The sequence below is a fragment of the Chroicocephalus ridibundus genome, chromosome 2, assembly GCF_963924245.1.
Source record: "Chroicocephalus ridibundus chromosome 2, bChrRid1.1, whole genome shotgun sequence".
NCBI lineage: Eukaryota > Metazoa > Chordata > Aves > Charadriiformes > Laridae > Chroicocephalus > Chroicocephalus ridibundus.
Window position 1 is genome coordinate 142,377,534 of NC_086285.1, and position 15,338 is coordinate 142,392,871.

Here is a 15,338-nt window from a genome sequence, read left to right on the forward strand (position 1 = left end):
TCCCGCCGGCTGATCAGAGCGATCCGCAGGCAGGAGCTGCCGGGTGCGGGGCGGCACCGCAAGAGGCAGGCAGGTCCTTTCCCTGCCACGATTTTAAGGCATGGCGGAGGGAGGTGACCGGCAGAGCCTGCTGCGGATCTGGAGACCCCAGGGCTGCTCTACCAGGGGGACCCGAGCGGCTCGGAGGCGGCTCTTCCCCTCGGGAAGCGGAGCCGGCGGGGCAGGGCCGTCCCGCCGCGCCGGGCTCCGGGATGCGACTTGCGGGGGGGGGGGGGGGCTGCCTCCGCGCGTCTTACCTTCGCCCTCCCGCCTTTAAACTTCTCCATGAACCGAGGGAAGTAACATTTTTCGCTCCCGCTTGGAGCGAGAGCGATTCGAGGGCTGCGTCCGATTAGTTACTTTCAGTTTCTCTCCAACATTTAGGAGAGCAGAGCACAGTGACAACACAGATAATTTCTCCATAAATTAACGTTTAATGGAGTCGCGGGTGCCCCTGCTAGAGTGGCAAATCCCTCCCTACCCTAAACCAAATTGTAGCCCAATCTCGCAACTTTGGCACTAACAAAAGGACTCGAACTCGCCAAAAGTCAAAGGCTCGTGTAAACGGGCAGCGTGTGGACTTCACCCTTCCGATCTCCCTTATCGATGGTGTGCTACGAATTTATGGAATCAACCCATTCGGCTCAGCCAGGCGAGGTGACACAATTGCATTGTATTGCAGTTTTGGAAACGCACTCCCAAACGTTGCCCTATCGTTTTAGGAAACGAGATACTTGCAGGCTCGCGGTGCAGCTAAAGACGGGGTGCACCGCCTGAAATATTTCTTACAAAATAGCCTGAAGTGATGTTGCCAATGCTACATAATCCCATGATTGTAATGGAACAAACAAGCAAACAAAAAAAAAAAATCCCACCAGAAATATTTCAGACACTCCGACTCACATTGGCTAGCTGTGATCTGGAAAGAGGGGAGGCGGGCGGGGGGGGGGGGGAAAGGCAAGTCCTAAATCGAGACAGAAACCCTACGCTGTGAAAGAATATGTGCTCGAGAGGGTTATTTTCTAAGAAAAAACCTGGGTGGGTTTGGTTTCTGGGCTCTTGAGAAATATTTGAGGTGAGAGTTTGCGAGCCGGGGACAGCGGGTGTAAGAGCTGCATGCAGTGCTAACCTTGCCCGGGCACGGCGGCTGCCCCGGTCCGCCTGGGTTAGTTCCAGCCACGGGAGCCCCTCAGAGCCAGGAGAAGCCTTACGGGAAAGGGAAAAAGGGGCTCGGGCTCCCCCCCGCCCCGGCGCGCCCTGCCCTGCCCGCGCCCCGTACTCACACTGCAGAGGACCGGAGATTCCCACCATTCGCCACGGGCTGCGAGCTGCAAATAAAAGTTCCCGTCCTGCTCGGGGGAGAGCCGGCAGCCCAGGCTGCTGGAGGGGCGAGGGGGTGGGAAAGGGGAGAGCAGCGCAGCGCGGCTTCCCTTCCCAGTCCAGATGATCCACGTCCACAAAAGTCAAAACGAGCTGAGGAGAAACTCCAGCTGCTCTTCCCCCCCCACCCCCCCTCCCCTCGCTCTCTCTCCCTCTCTCTTTTTTTTTTTAAAGGAGGATCAGCTCGAGAGAGGCGACTGGTTCCACGGGAAAGGGACAAGAACCAAAAATAAAGTCTCCAAGTCGAGATAGTTAATGCCCAAGGTCCTTCTCCTCCTCCTCGCTGCCGCAGACAGACGTGATGTGGAGCGCAGGGAGCGGCCGCTGTCAGTGGCGGGGTCTCTGCCTGTCCTCGGGCAGCCGAGGCATCGCTCTGCCCCCGGCCGAGCCGCGCCGAGCCGAGCCGAGCCGAGAACCGCCCGCCCGAGGCTGCGCCGAGCTCCGCGCAGCCCTCCGCGCCTCTCGCCGCGCCGCTCCGCCCGGCTCCCCCGCTAACAGGCACCTCGCAAGGCAGGCAGCATACTGCCAGCAGCCGGCCCGGCCCCGCTACCCAGGTGCAGGGGGGGAGGGCTTAAAGCAGTGGGAGGTGATAGAGGTAGGAGACATCTGTGTCGTGAGGAGGTTAGTGGGGGTCAAGTATATGTTAACAATAGGCGAGCGCGGTCCCTCTCGGGCAGCCTGCCTACTCTTTCTTTCTTTCGCTGGCTTTTACTGGGTGGACATCTAACTTGCTCCCTAATGATGCCTCCCCGGCTTTAAGAGTCCAGACTGCCCTGCAGTAACCCAAGACAAACACTTTCTCTAGCCATCTGGAGAGCTCCTGGCTGCTCTGCCTGTGTCTCATCACTGTGTGAAGAGACAGCAGTGCTAGAAATCAAGCCACTCTCAGATCTACTCTCTAATCCCCTTCTGTTAGCTGATTTCCAGTCAGACTGTTTGCTTTTGCATTAGATAATAGCCTTAGAGAAAACAATTATCATTTTCTTTTTCCCTTTGTTTTTCCCCCTCTTTCTAAAGTACAGTATCGAGGAAGGCCTCCCTCTCTTTTTTCTTTTTTTTTTCTTTTTTTTTTTTTAAAGAAATTTATAGTCTTTCATGGCTTGCAGAACCCAGATGCAATTTCACACTTTCCTGGAAGGGGATTCTGGATTCTTCGGAAAGCAGCGACACGATCGCAACTGCAGTGAAAATTAATTACTATCATCTACAATTAATAGAAGCATGCCACCGTTTGACTTCGTGTTTCATTACATAATCATTTCGGTAGGCATCCATATATTTTCCGATTCATCAGTTATTCCCATCTAGGTTTTGCAGAGAATATTATTGTTAGTCACACAACCTACAGCAAACCGGTACTTCTGCTGTCATGTTGATACTATATAAAGAAGGCGTCTCCCAAAAAAAAAAATGAAAAAACCAAACCACATGAACTTCATACATTGAGTAAAAAAAGAGCGTGGGTTTTTCAGGTTGCAGATAATGGATTGGAACTGTCAGAACTGCCTGGACATTTAGCTTCATTTTTTTTTCAAATGTCAGGTGTTAACTAAAGGAGCGAGCATAGCATAGAACTTCCGATCAAACTGCATTCTTTATTCCTGTATGTACATGTGCGCGTGCACACACACACTATAGGCCTGATCTTGCAAATTTACAAATGCCTAATTTTAAGCACATAAATAGACCTATTGAATGGAAAGTAACCTTAGGTGTGTTTATGATAAGCACATATACATTTCCAGAATGGGAGGGAAGGATTTATATGTATATTTATAAGCATATTTATAGCAATATTTATCTGCCTCTGTGGCTGGCTTTGAAAATCTGGTTGATTTTGAAAATATGATAAAAATACTTTTTATGATCTGGATAAATCTACCTTTTCTGCAGATATTTAGGGCCATGGAGCTTTAATGAACAGGTTGGCATATACTAAGACGGGGTCAAATTTACCTTGCAGTATATTCAGCTCAACAGAGCATAAATCAAGACATGTTTTGGTCTACTGTGATTTCAATTTACAGAGATGGTGAGAAGCAAGTCTGGCATTGATTTCTAATTTAAAAGCTATCTGTTTTACAGAGGTCTATTTCAAGGCCAAAATTATGGGAGAACCCTTAAAAAGGTATTTTCAAATATTTTAAAATAATCTAAAAGGCTTCCTTTGTGTATAGCAGATCTAGAAACTTTACTTGAGCCTGAAAATCTTTGTGGCGTGATACTTTCGTCCCAATTGTTGTATGCGTAAGCTGAAAAATAAGTAAGAGATTCGCCAATGGTCCCAGAGCATGTTTTGCTTAAGTGTCAGGGACTGAACACCGAGTCCTAATCCTCAGTTTACAGCTTTAAAAAAAAACCCACAGCACTTCCTTTTTGGCATCTACCTTCACTCTAAAAGATTAATCGACTTTCTAGGTGTTATCTTCTGAAATAGGGAAGGAACGTCAGCTAAGATTTAGAAACTCTGGAAACTCTAGTCTGAGCTATTAGCAATTAAATATCCACTTACAAATTGATTAAGTTTACAGACTTCTGTCTTCTCTTTCCATAATGAGAAAAATACAGAAATCACCTATTAAACCGCCGGCCCTGGCTCGTATTGCACAGCGTTTCCCACTGCTCCCAGTAAGGACAAAGCCTACCCAGATAGCGAAGCGTAGTAGAGAGCGATAAATACTGACTCCTTCATGGCAACTATAGTTTTCTCAGACACGCTGGGAGAAAAAATTGTCACAATTCCTAAATAATAAAAGATTGTAACCATCAAGTATTATCGTTATATTGCCAAGCTGATGATTGAAGCTTGGCTTATTGTGAACTTCTCATATCCGTACCTTTTTCTTTTCTCTATTTATTTCCTGGAGAAAGTAGATATGTTTTAGTGAAAAAGGAAAAATAAACACGCTCTTTGAAAGATGAATTCATGTTTCAGGAAGAAAAAAAAATGCAGCCTCACAGAAGACCTCACAAATACTTGGTAACTTTACACCCTGCAGATTTTTTCTGCAGACTGTAGCTGCCATGTCTGATTTGACATATGAAGGATTTACACTGTGTATCACTGTGTGACATTGTGTGAGAGAAAGGCTGGTAAAAGTATAGTTGCACATGGAAGTCAGAAATATCCTGCTAGGCTGTCCAAATCTGACTATATTTTGATTGTACAGAGACCAATCAAGTGTTCAGAGCTGAAACATGGCTTACTCTTTACTGCGAATAATTATATTGTGGGCAGTCATCTGCACTGAAATTCTTGGAAGAGAACTTATATATCAACTCACCTCATGGCTGTTTAAAAATAGAGACAAGTATGTCCCTCCTAATTGTCACTGCCTTGCAGCTCAGAGTGTTACACATTGTCACTTGTCCCCATCCAGAGCTTAGACAATCTCCTCAAACACTTTTCCACTCAAACTGTGCAGACTTTAAGTCCGTGCTTGTTTTTTTTCTTTCAGCCACGTCTCTCGATTAAAGTGTCTCCCACTTCTGAAAGGCTCGGTTTCGCCCTCTGTGAAGCACGCAAGAACCTCACTATTCCCTTCCATCGGAGCTGGATCGGGCCCTGGCATATGGACGGGGGCTGTACGTAGTTGCTACAGCACTCATTTGACAAGCACTCATTTGGATGGAGGGGCGCAGTAAATGTTCATATACAACTAAATAGTCAGGTAGAACGCTAAGCTGGATCCTTGATAGTTTTAACTTGTGAACCTTTCCCTTAACCATGTTTTTCCAATTTTCCCGCTAATTTACAAGTGCATTTTACATGTTACCGTGGGCCACACTTCGTTTTCATGTCAGCCTGTTGGCGCACCTTTTGTAGGTGGTGCCGTCCAGAGGCTGCTGCAGAATTCACCTTAATAGTGCATATACTTTCTTTGGGAAAACCTTCCCAGTTTAGCTGGAATACAGGCTGAATCCAGCCTTGACCGCTGCACAGAAAAGCGGCAAAGGCATAAAAAGTCCCGTGGCGCGGAAATGCTGTCCCCTTCCTTGGTGGCTTGGCGAGGGCGTGGGGCAGGTGACCGCTCAGTCGCTGGATGCGCTTTGCAGCTTCACACAGGGGGGAAACAGGCGCCCAGACTCGCGCTTGATAACGGGAGCTGCAAACGTGCAGCAGCAGGATAGATCCCCATCCTTTAGTATGCAAAGCATGTCCACTAGGTGATGTACATGCTGCAAGAGCTGACATATTACCTGCTTCTCTCTCTGCTCATACTATTGTTTATCCTTTGCTTTTGGTAGTGAGGAAAACATGTTAAGGTCCTTCCAAATTAAAAAAGAGAAGCTATCCGCTTGCAGGAGTTTACAGGCTCCACTGCTGTACCCTTTGACATCTTCTCCTTGTCTAATGTGACAGATTTTAACCCTGCTTCATGTATATTTATTTGGGGTGTTCCCTAATTAAATTATACGCTAAGGACATGTTTTTGCATTCTTGTTTGTCTTTTGGCATTGTCAGGACTCCTAAAACCTCATTAAGGTTGCAGCAATCTGAAGCACTTTGCAGAAGAATATATGCACAGTGACAGAAAAAGGGGAGCTGGGTTATTTTGGAAAAGATCACATAAACAAAATCTATATATTGACAGTCATTTGTGAGAATGCCAGCTTTGTCACTCATTTTCGGTGAAATATGGTTTCTTATTAAAAAACTAAATCTTTTCAAGAGTAAAGATTCTACTGGTTAAATAAAGCAATACACCAAGCAAAAAGAGGGAGAAAAAAATGCTTTGAAAAGTTTCTTTTTCACAGAAGCAAAAAGCTTAACTTGTTTTAGTCCATTGTCTACATGTTGTTTATGCAAAGAAATATGTATTGAATATTTATTAAATGAATAGTTAACGTTAAATGTATTTTAACATAGAAAATATTTAAGTGCTGAGATTATTTTTTTTTGCCTGTGCTGAAACCAAAAGAATAGATTACGCGGGAATAGTACAGGCTTGGCGCTTCTTCTCTAACAAACGTGAAAACACCAAAATGGAAATAATAAATTTGGTTTCCATCAATGTCAAAGAGCAGGAAACATTTTGCTGTTGAGGTTCCTGGAAGCAATAAGTGCTGTATTAACTGCCACGCAGCGCACACACACGCTCTCACACAGGATACCTCGCCTAACAAGGGGAAACCGTTGCCCTAACACACATGCATACAGTTCCTTAACTTCCCACCTGCTGGGCAGCCACCTGCAATAAACAATAGTGGTCTATTATCAGACAGTAATAAAATAAGCAGCCACAAAACTGTTTACCTAAACACCGCTAGAAGTCCCTCAAAAGCTGAGCTGCGCGCAGGGGAACCCTTGCCTCCGAGGAGAAGGGGGGACCTCTCTTAGGACAGCCTCTGAAGGCCAGCACGTTCCCTTTTTAAATATACCCGCTGTTTAACTAGAGACAGCGACCATCTGCAATGTCCTAATGGTGCACAGCTACTATAAAGTAAGGAATCCAAGGTGCATGAGCTGTTCCAGGTTTCCTTTTGTATATACACAGTCCCTCGGTGCTACGTCTCCTAAAAAGTACAGTGACATTTTGTATATGGAAGGCTAACAGCATAACTCTCTTATCTTTTTCACTGACATGTTGACAGTACATTATTCCACTTGCACACAGGCTTAAATTGGGAATATAACTGTATTCCCTGCTGGCTGCAACTAACCAATATACTGACCCTGCTGCCGTATCGAAAATCTGGCTCATTCAGATTTCATAAAGAGAGGTATAGTCCTCTTTTGCTATATCAGATCTCCATGTCTCCAGCTGTAAATAAAAACAAATTGGTGTAGCTGGGAACTCTATTAATATCATGACCTCAGTATGATGTAACTGAAACCACATTTTCCACCACCACCCCCAGCCACTGTTTATATTTGCATCAAACTAAGTTAAACAAAGGTAGGTTTTAAAGCCTCTGTCTGCGGGGGAAAAAAAGTCTGTTCTCGAAGGCAGTTTTTATTGTAGGGATTGCTTCAAAATGCACATGTCTATAACCTGGCAAACTCCTTCACAGATCTCCATAGATCCTCTAGAAGCCACTTAGAGATTTTGGTATTCCAGTTTCCTTTACATTGTATTTACCATTGTGTATATACTTGTATGTTTTGACTGTTCCTATGCAAGTCAAAATGAAGTTTAGACTTTGCCTTGCTCAGGTGTAATCCTTCCATGACTATTCTAGAATTCACAAGACAACAATTTAAACATCAGGTTTTAACTAGGGTGTAGTGCACAGCTTAAACTGGGAAAAACACATATTAACATAAAGTAGATATTTTATTTAAAAAAAATCAAACAAGTATCATGGCAAACAAAAATTATATTTCAAAGTTTCAGACTGCTGCGGAAAAAACTCAGCTAGATAATTGAGTCTGACACTACCTTACTTGTTGGACTCTATTTAAAGCCTGGTTTATTTTTAGAAAGAAACCGATGAAATCTAGTTTGCTCAGGAATAGTTATTTGCAGACCAACAGCAACTTAAAATGTTGTCTCGTACGCACATCATTACAGGGAAGATGCTTTGATGCTTCAGTCACTTATTATTTCTCCTCTCAGGCAAATAGGAAAACTAGAAGTAATGAAAAAATGATGTCTTATAGAAGACAGAAGTATTTTTTCCCCCTGTCCCTGGCAAAAGCTTTCTTTTTAAAAACTTTTAAAGACTGAAGTTAAGAGGACATAGGAAGTAAATAAACCATAATACAGAAATATTGAGAAAGAGCAAGGCACAGTGTGAGAGATGCTATTTATAGAACAACAAGGAAATAAACATAACACTTTTAAGACTACACAGTGCAATGTAAAAAAAAATAATGTTTTAAAGGGAAAGTAACAATGAGGATGCCTAAGAAAACTCACATGTTATATGGTTAAATAAATAAAGAGCTAAATTCAGCCACCTTTGGTTGAACTGAGTAGCAACCAATTCTGGTGTGTTCTCCGTCAGTTCGTTGGAACTTTTCTTGAAATTAGGTGCTGCAGCATGTGTCAAAATCTCATCCCAAGTGCCATAATAATTTATTGCCCGTCTGCAGAAAGAACCCGATTCTGTCTCACTGAAATAACTGACGTGTTTGGCCACTGATTCCCTAGGAAAGGAGCCGAACTAGAACACTCACAGACCTTATTACTAAAAATACTCTCCTTTTCAAACAATGCACTTTTAGCTCAAACTTCTTTCCTTCTTAGACCATTACTTGCCTTTTAACTATGGGCAAAAAAAGTAAACATAATGTATTTGATAGTTATGTCCTATATAACAGAAGCCAAGTAATTCAAATTTAGAAGGTGTTTTAAAAAATTTCAAAAGTAGAAGCTATCTTTAGTCTGCAAGACCTAAGCATGTTAAAATATATAAAGGATTAATTTCCCTGTTTTGACTCATGTTTTTTCACTGCCAGCAGTGACACAACTTATAAAATGCATCTCAAAATCATCCAAGAGACCCAAGATGATGTGACTTGTGTGCTGCTGCCATCACCTACGGGACATGGTGCTGCGCAAGGTCCAGCTTACAGCAGCCCCAGCCACTTGGCAAGCAGCTTAACGAACTGGAAAACAAGCTTTTCGGAAGGTCCTTTGTCAGAAACGGACCGTTTCTGATTAAATATCTGCATTTCTGGTATCACTCTGGTATCTGTGAATTTGGAGAAGGGTATTGATATCTGCGTTTTCAGACCCGCTTAAGTTGGGGCTGGCGCTTGGTCTCATAACCGTGAGATCTCCCCTGCGTCAGCAGCTGAAGGAAGAACTTACAGTCAGTCCTGCCCTTCGGCTCTGACATGGCAAATCTGCAAGGAAAATTTAAAAAAAAGGTTCAGATTTTAAATTAGAGTTGATGAATCATTTGTATTTGTCTATTTGGTGATATAGCATGAGCTTCTATTTTGTCCGTTTAAATTTTTGTTATTTTATATAATGAGAATGTTTTTATACTGACTGGATTACCATGAGAAGGTGAATACCTTTGTGGTTATTTACAGAAGTATTTCCTTCTTCTCACAGTGAGTAATTATTCAAGCTTTATTTAATAAAAACAAGCAATATGTAGAATCATAGAATCATAGAATATTCGGGTTGGAAGGGACCTTTAAAGGCCACCTAGTCCAACCCCCCCTGCAATGAGCAGGGACATCTTCAACTAGATATCTGATGTTGCTTTTCCTATTTCTATTCTTAACCATTTTTGTGGGGAAACTTCCCAGTCTTGCTTGTTTATCTTCTCATACAGTTTTGAGGAAATAATATACATCTCCCCTTGTCCTCCCTTCGCCTTTCTCAATCCATAAACAATCTCCTAGTGAAATTTGCTACATGGCAACAAATTGCAGATCCTGATGAATCTCAGGCTTCAGTGATTTCTAGATGAAGTCAGTCTCTCTGTTTTCTGGGACTTCTGTGAAATTGATTCCTTCAGATTTCCAATTTCAAAGCTGGAGATTTCTGTTTATTAAATTTAGCATTCTTCAACAAAATTATCTCCTTATTGGGATCACTGTCACTCACTCAGCATTTCGGAGGCCAGTAACAGCCAATGAAAAAAGCTGGGAGAGTCTAATATACTTTCTCATTCAGCTATATCAGAACAAGGTTTCCTAATTTAAGTTTGCATAAGCTTTGGGATCCACTCCAATCACTAAAGAAGAATGTCTGAGGATTCTTAGAGTTAGCATCACTCCATCTGAAGCATCTTTAACCAGAGCCATTTAAGAGAAAAGATTTTAATCAGGCTGGATGTGATGTGTTGGGGGTTATTCCATATCACAAAAGGTATTCAATTAGGTCTTAGAGGCATTGTATCTCCATGGAGTATCTAGCTCATATATATATATATATATATTTATATATATGTATAAAAAATATATATATTAAACTTTTCTGTGTTCTACTTACTTGTGGAATGAGTGGGAAGTGGGATAGTCCCACATCTTAAAAAAAATAAGAAAAAAGGAAAAAAAGAGGAGAAACCCCAACCATCCGACCAACCAACCAACCAGACTTTTTTCTCCTTCAGACAGTGCTTTTGCTATTCTTTGCCAAAGTCTCCTGGGTAATGTGTGTGTGAGAGTTCTCTGAATTCTTTCTTTCTGGATATCATAGGATTCATTATTTTACCCAATGCTTTTGGAGCTACTTACTTGGAACTATTATACCAATATTCTGGGCCACTGCCCTGCATTTGTGTCAATATCAGTGTCCCTAATAGATCTTTTGCGATAACTTCACTTCTAATAGGGAAATTACAATTCTTAGAAAAAAGATGTAGGAACCCGGAACAGTCGTTAATTCTAGGCAACTAGTCTCAGACTTCAGAGGTCTCTCTGCCTACAGAAGCCATGGATGGTCAGTGAGAAATGCCTGAGCAAGCAGGGTTGCATCGCTGCAAATGCATGGAGCACTGGTGCATGAGCTGTATATGATTAGTTTAACCCATCTGGTTTCTGAAGTGATGCCAGTGTGTCAAAAGGACAGCAACTTACACTTTGGCCTTGATGACCGCTTCTGCTGACAAGAGTAATTGCTCTAAGTTTCCAGATGAAATTAATGTGAGCGTATTTTGCAGTAGGGCAATATGTCTGTATTTCAAATGCATGAATGATCTCTACAGTCTAAACCGTACCTTATTAATAACATGGGTATCATGGGGCTGTCATTAGACATTATCAAGACCAAGAACACACTGTATCATTCTTTTGTGTGCCCATATGGTTGCCCAATATTCTCTCTCTATTGGATTGTGCTTGGTTTTGGCATTTGAAAGCTATCTGGAACAATAAGCTACAGGTTTCCAATCATGTCCATGTAATTGGAGTAGCACCATACCAAGACCATAGCTGCTGGCATCTGCTGAAACAGCTGTAGACTTAGAAACATCATAAAATGCCAGAACCGGGGATGTAGTCAATAAAGTCTTTAAACTCTCAAAAGCACACTCTTGTTCTTTATCTTATTTCTTTTCTAAGCAGTTTATAAAAAAGATTGGCCTTTTTAATGAGAGGTTAAGTATGAATTTGCTTCAAATTTTATCATGCTGATGAACCATACTAGTTCTGATACATTTTTATATGGTGGTATTTCAAATATAGTCTTGATTTTTTTGTCTGCCTCCGTTTTACTTTATGTCCATCACATATCCTGACTGCCATAGCCTGTACTTTCCTGTTTAATTTTAGTCCAGCAGCTTCAAACACCTTCAGGACTTGTGTTAACCCTAATGTTGCAATGTTTCACAAGCTCACAGTAACCTACAATTATAATTATATACTCCCTGTAGGGCTTACAGGAACTCCTTTGGAATCATTCTGAGCTATCTGTGATGCCAAACTGATGATCAAAGCAGTATTTCTGAATGATGTCATCATTTCAGCATTGTCATGGTGAAGCAGACCTAGTTTGAGCCTCTACCTGCATTTTGCAAGGATATTGGCTTATTGGTTGGTTGTGAATTATATCTTCCAGCTGACAAGAACAGACGAAGAAAAGACCTCTTAAGTCTACTTGTGTGGTATTTTCACCACAACAGATACCAAAGAAGCAAGCCAAGCATCAGTTCAGTTCCGAGTTCTAATCTGTAGCTCTCTACCATCCTACAAAGATTTCTTTTACACTGGGGAAAATACAACTTTAGGCAGTACTTGGCATGAGAGAAACATATACCACTTCAATTGCATTAAACCACTTTTTCCTGATTTGGCAGATTTCACCAAACCAGCCTTACCTCCTCTGTGCACTGTGCAAAACCTATTTGAAAGATTTACCTGTAGTGACATTAGGGGGGAAAAAGTCACCAGAATAGGATTGTTGCCTTAATAACCAAAGCAGATGTTGATTCAGTGTGTGACATGTCCCTGTCCAGCTGAGCTTTTGACCCTGGGGTTCTTGAGTGTAGTCCTAGACTTCTAGACTTATTAAACAAAACAAAACAAAAAAAATCAAACACAAAAAAAAAGCAAAGAGAGAGGATTTATTTTCCATTGTTCTTAATGAAGACATCAGGAATTCCTTTCAGATTGCTTCCATATTTCTCCTGGGCTACACTGTAAATGATTTCAAATCGCTCCTGTCACAGACCTGTCTCACCTTTCTGCTGCTTAAAGCCAAAGAGACCAGCTGAAACTCCCAGGACCAGCCTGATCCCTCATCGCCAAAGCAAAATGGAAATTACAGGCACCGTCCTTGAGTAAGTCAGGACAAGGAAACAAAAACTGGGCTTGGCGGTATCAGCTTCTTTACATTTCAGCTGCTTGCGTGTCCTCAATTTCTTCTTACTGGAAGAAATTCCGTACTATTCCACAGTAAAGGTAAAGGACAAAACTGAAAATAAGGTGCCTGTGAGTGTACATTCCTTCTGCACGTCTGGGGATCGGAGCTGTCTCCTTCACCTGTGTGGAGACATGGTCACCCTAGGGTCTCTGGTTTGTATACATTTTGGGTCTGTCCCATTTCCTTGATAAAGGATACTCAAGCTTGCTTTTCGTTCTCTCTCTTTCTTTCCTTCTTTCTTTCTGTCTTTCTTTCTCTCTCTCTTTCTCTCTTTCTCTTTCTCTCTCTCTTTCTCTCTTTCTCTTTCTTTCTCTATCTTCTTCTTCCTCTTTCTCTCTTTCTCTCTTTCTCTCTTTCTCTCTTTCTCTCTCTTTCCTTCTTTCTTTCTCTCTCACATTTTCTCGCTTTCTCTCTCTCGCTTTCTCTTTCTTTCTTTCTTTCTTTCTTTCTTCCTTCCTTCCTTCCTTCCTTCCTTCCTTCCTTCCTTCCTTCCTTCCCTCCTTCCTTCCTTCCCTCCTTCCTTCCTTCCTTCCTTTCTTTCTTTCTTTTCTTTCTTTCTTTCTTTCTTTCTTTCTTTCTTTCTTTCTTTCTTTCTTTCTTTCTTTCTTTCTTTCTTTCTTTCTTTCTTTCTTTCTTTCTTTCTTTCTTTCTTTCTTTCTTTCTTTCTTTCTTTCTTTCTTTCTCTCTTTCTCTCTTTCTCTCTTTCTTTCTCTCTCTCTTTCTCTCTTTCTTTTCTTTCTTTCTCTCTTTCTTTCTTTTTCTTCCTTCCTTCCTTCCTTCCTTCCTTCCTTCCTTCCTTCCTTCCTTCCTTCCTTCCTTCCTTCCTTCCTTCCTTCCTTCCTTCCTTCCCTCTTTCTCAAAGAAACTTTCATTTTTCATAAGTTCTTATTCCTCTGCCAGTTATCCTACATTTTTTTTTTAAATTTACCTTGGCTTTTAACGGTAAGATCTCTGTGAGGCATATTTGTCAGTTCTTTGCAATCCTACATATCAGACCCTCTCTGATGTGTTCATTCTTGTTGGTATCAAAGCCACAAGGCTCTCTGTATTCATTTTGAGTCTATCTAAAGACTTAAATCACATCAGAATGTGCTTATCAAGCATGTTAAGGGCAACATCTTAGCATCACCTGCCTTTAGAAAGACAAATGATTTATAAATATTTTCCGCTTCACTTCACATTGAATAAATTGATGTGCTAACATGTAGATCACCACTCTTTTTGCTAAAGTCTACTTCACCGCTCCTTGTGCTAAGCTTTCTGTAGCACTAATTTCACACATGCCATTTGATTATATTCACTGCTGGAAATCCAGACAGCATTACATTTTATTAAATAATTAATTTCTGATATGGTGTCAGAAAACAGTATTAAAAGAGAGAAAAAAGCTACTCTGTTTCACAGATGTAACTTCTAGAGGCCAGTGGCAGTTCTGGGGACAATGTTCAGTGTGTCATGGTGGTTTTTCTTAAAAAAAATAACATCCTATGATTTACAGCTCTTTTTATAATCATAGTCATACTTCTGGCCTTGTAAATTAGGAAATAAAACTTGCTTCCTTGTATTTTCAAGTGTTTCTCCATACTGTCAAGTCATTATATTTCCCCTGAGAATCAGAGTAACAGAGAATACAGGATTTGGGGAAAAAGAAAAAAAAGTATGATCCCTTCCCTCATCTCTCCTGCCAGTCATTGAAGTCATTGGGGTATTCTTATCAGAAATATGAAATCTGCCCTATTTAATATGTCAACATTTTGGTTAGAGCCTGTACCAGATTCTCAGTGTCAAGGTCATGGGGATCTCAGCACAAACCTCTCTGCCAAAAGCCTCACTCTCCTGTATCAGCCAGGGGTGGCCCTGCAGCTCTGCCCCAGCTCTCACAGAAATGTCCTTCCAAGACGCACTCCAGTGCGAATCCACTCCGTGCAGGTTTTCAGCTCTGCTGTCCACAGGCAGGTGGGATGGAGCTCACTGCCATTGCCACCACTGCTGGTCAGGAGATCCTGCTCCTTTATAAGATTTCCATCTTTACAGGGGCACAAAAAGACCGCTGCCATCTCTGCTGCAGTGATGCTCTTGTTTTTTTCAGGTCTCACTCTACCAATCTTGATAAGACCGAAACGGTGCCCTCACCTCATCTAGCAGTAGTCCTGCTTCCCTGCTGAGACCCGGACTTCAACATCCAAGCAAAGCCAACTTGCCAGTAGTGGGATTTGCCCTACCCACAGCGCGTACCGTGCAGTAGTGCCTGCGGTCTTCCAGATATAGGGTGCAGATAACAACGCAGGATCAGTTGTGTATGTTGAAATATGACCTAGTTACAGAATAAAAGGCTTCAGAGAAAGTAATATTTAGTAAAAATATGTATAAAAAATACAAGGAAAAGTGTCTGGAGTGGGTCTCCTGGTTCTTCCCAGTAGAGGGAGTAGGGAGTTCCCTCCATTGTTTTCTCTACTTATGGTGTGTAAATATGGGACTTAAAATTACAACGAGAGAGAAGAAAAGCTCTGTCACCTCTTTTATTTCTGCATGTATTAGCTTCCTACACAGGGTGGGTCATTCTTCTAGACTAACTGAATGTCTTTCTCGGGAAACTGGTTTCAGTATTTGGATGTTATTATGCAACGCTATAGGAGTGGTATCTGTAGCAAA

The 15,338-nt window shown here is 42.0% G+C and overlaps 1 protein-coding gene and 1 long non-coding RNA gene across 3 annotated transcripts in view; one reads left to right on the plus strand and one right to left on the minus strand.

Annotated features, from left to right (window-relative positions):
- The window catches only part of RUNX1T1 (RUNX1 partner transcriptional co-repressor 1), a 114,765-nt gene extending 112,834 nt beyond the window's left edge, over positions 1–1,931 (minus strand). Inside the window, exon 1 of one of the 2 annotated variants that reach the window (XM_063327179.1) lies at positions 1,323–1,931. Coding sequence is in view for 1 of the 2 variants with exons in the window: in XM_063327183.1 (XP_063183253.1) it covers positions 1,323–1,350 (28 nt within the window). In the remaining variant the exon portion in view is untranslated. The remainder of the gene's footprint in view (positions 1–1,322) is intronic. The other variant, XM_063327183.1, reaches the window with a different exon arrangement.
- LOC134512117 (uncharacterized) lies at positions 1,837–5,789 on the plus strand. Its single transcript, XR_010070052.1, has 3 exons — positions 1,837–1,973; positions 2,526–2,682; positions 4,878–5,789. It is a non-coding gene; the product is annotated as an uncharacterized LOC134512117 (long non-coding RNA).
- The last annotated feature ends 9,549 nt before the right edge of the window (positions 5,790–15,338 follow it).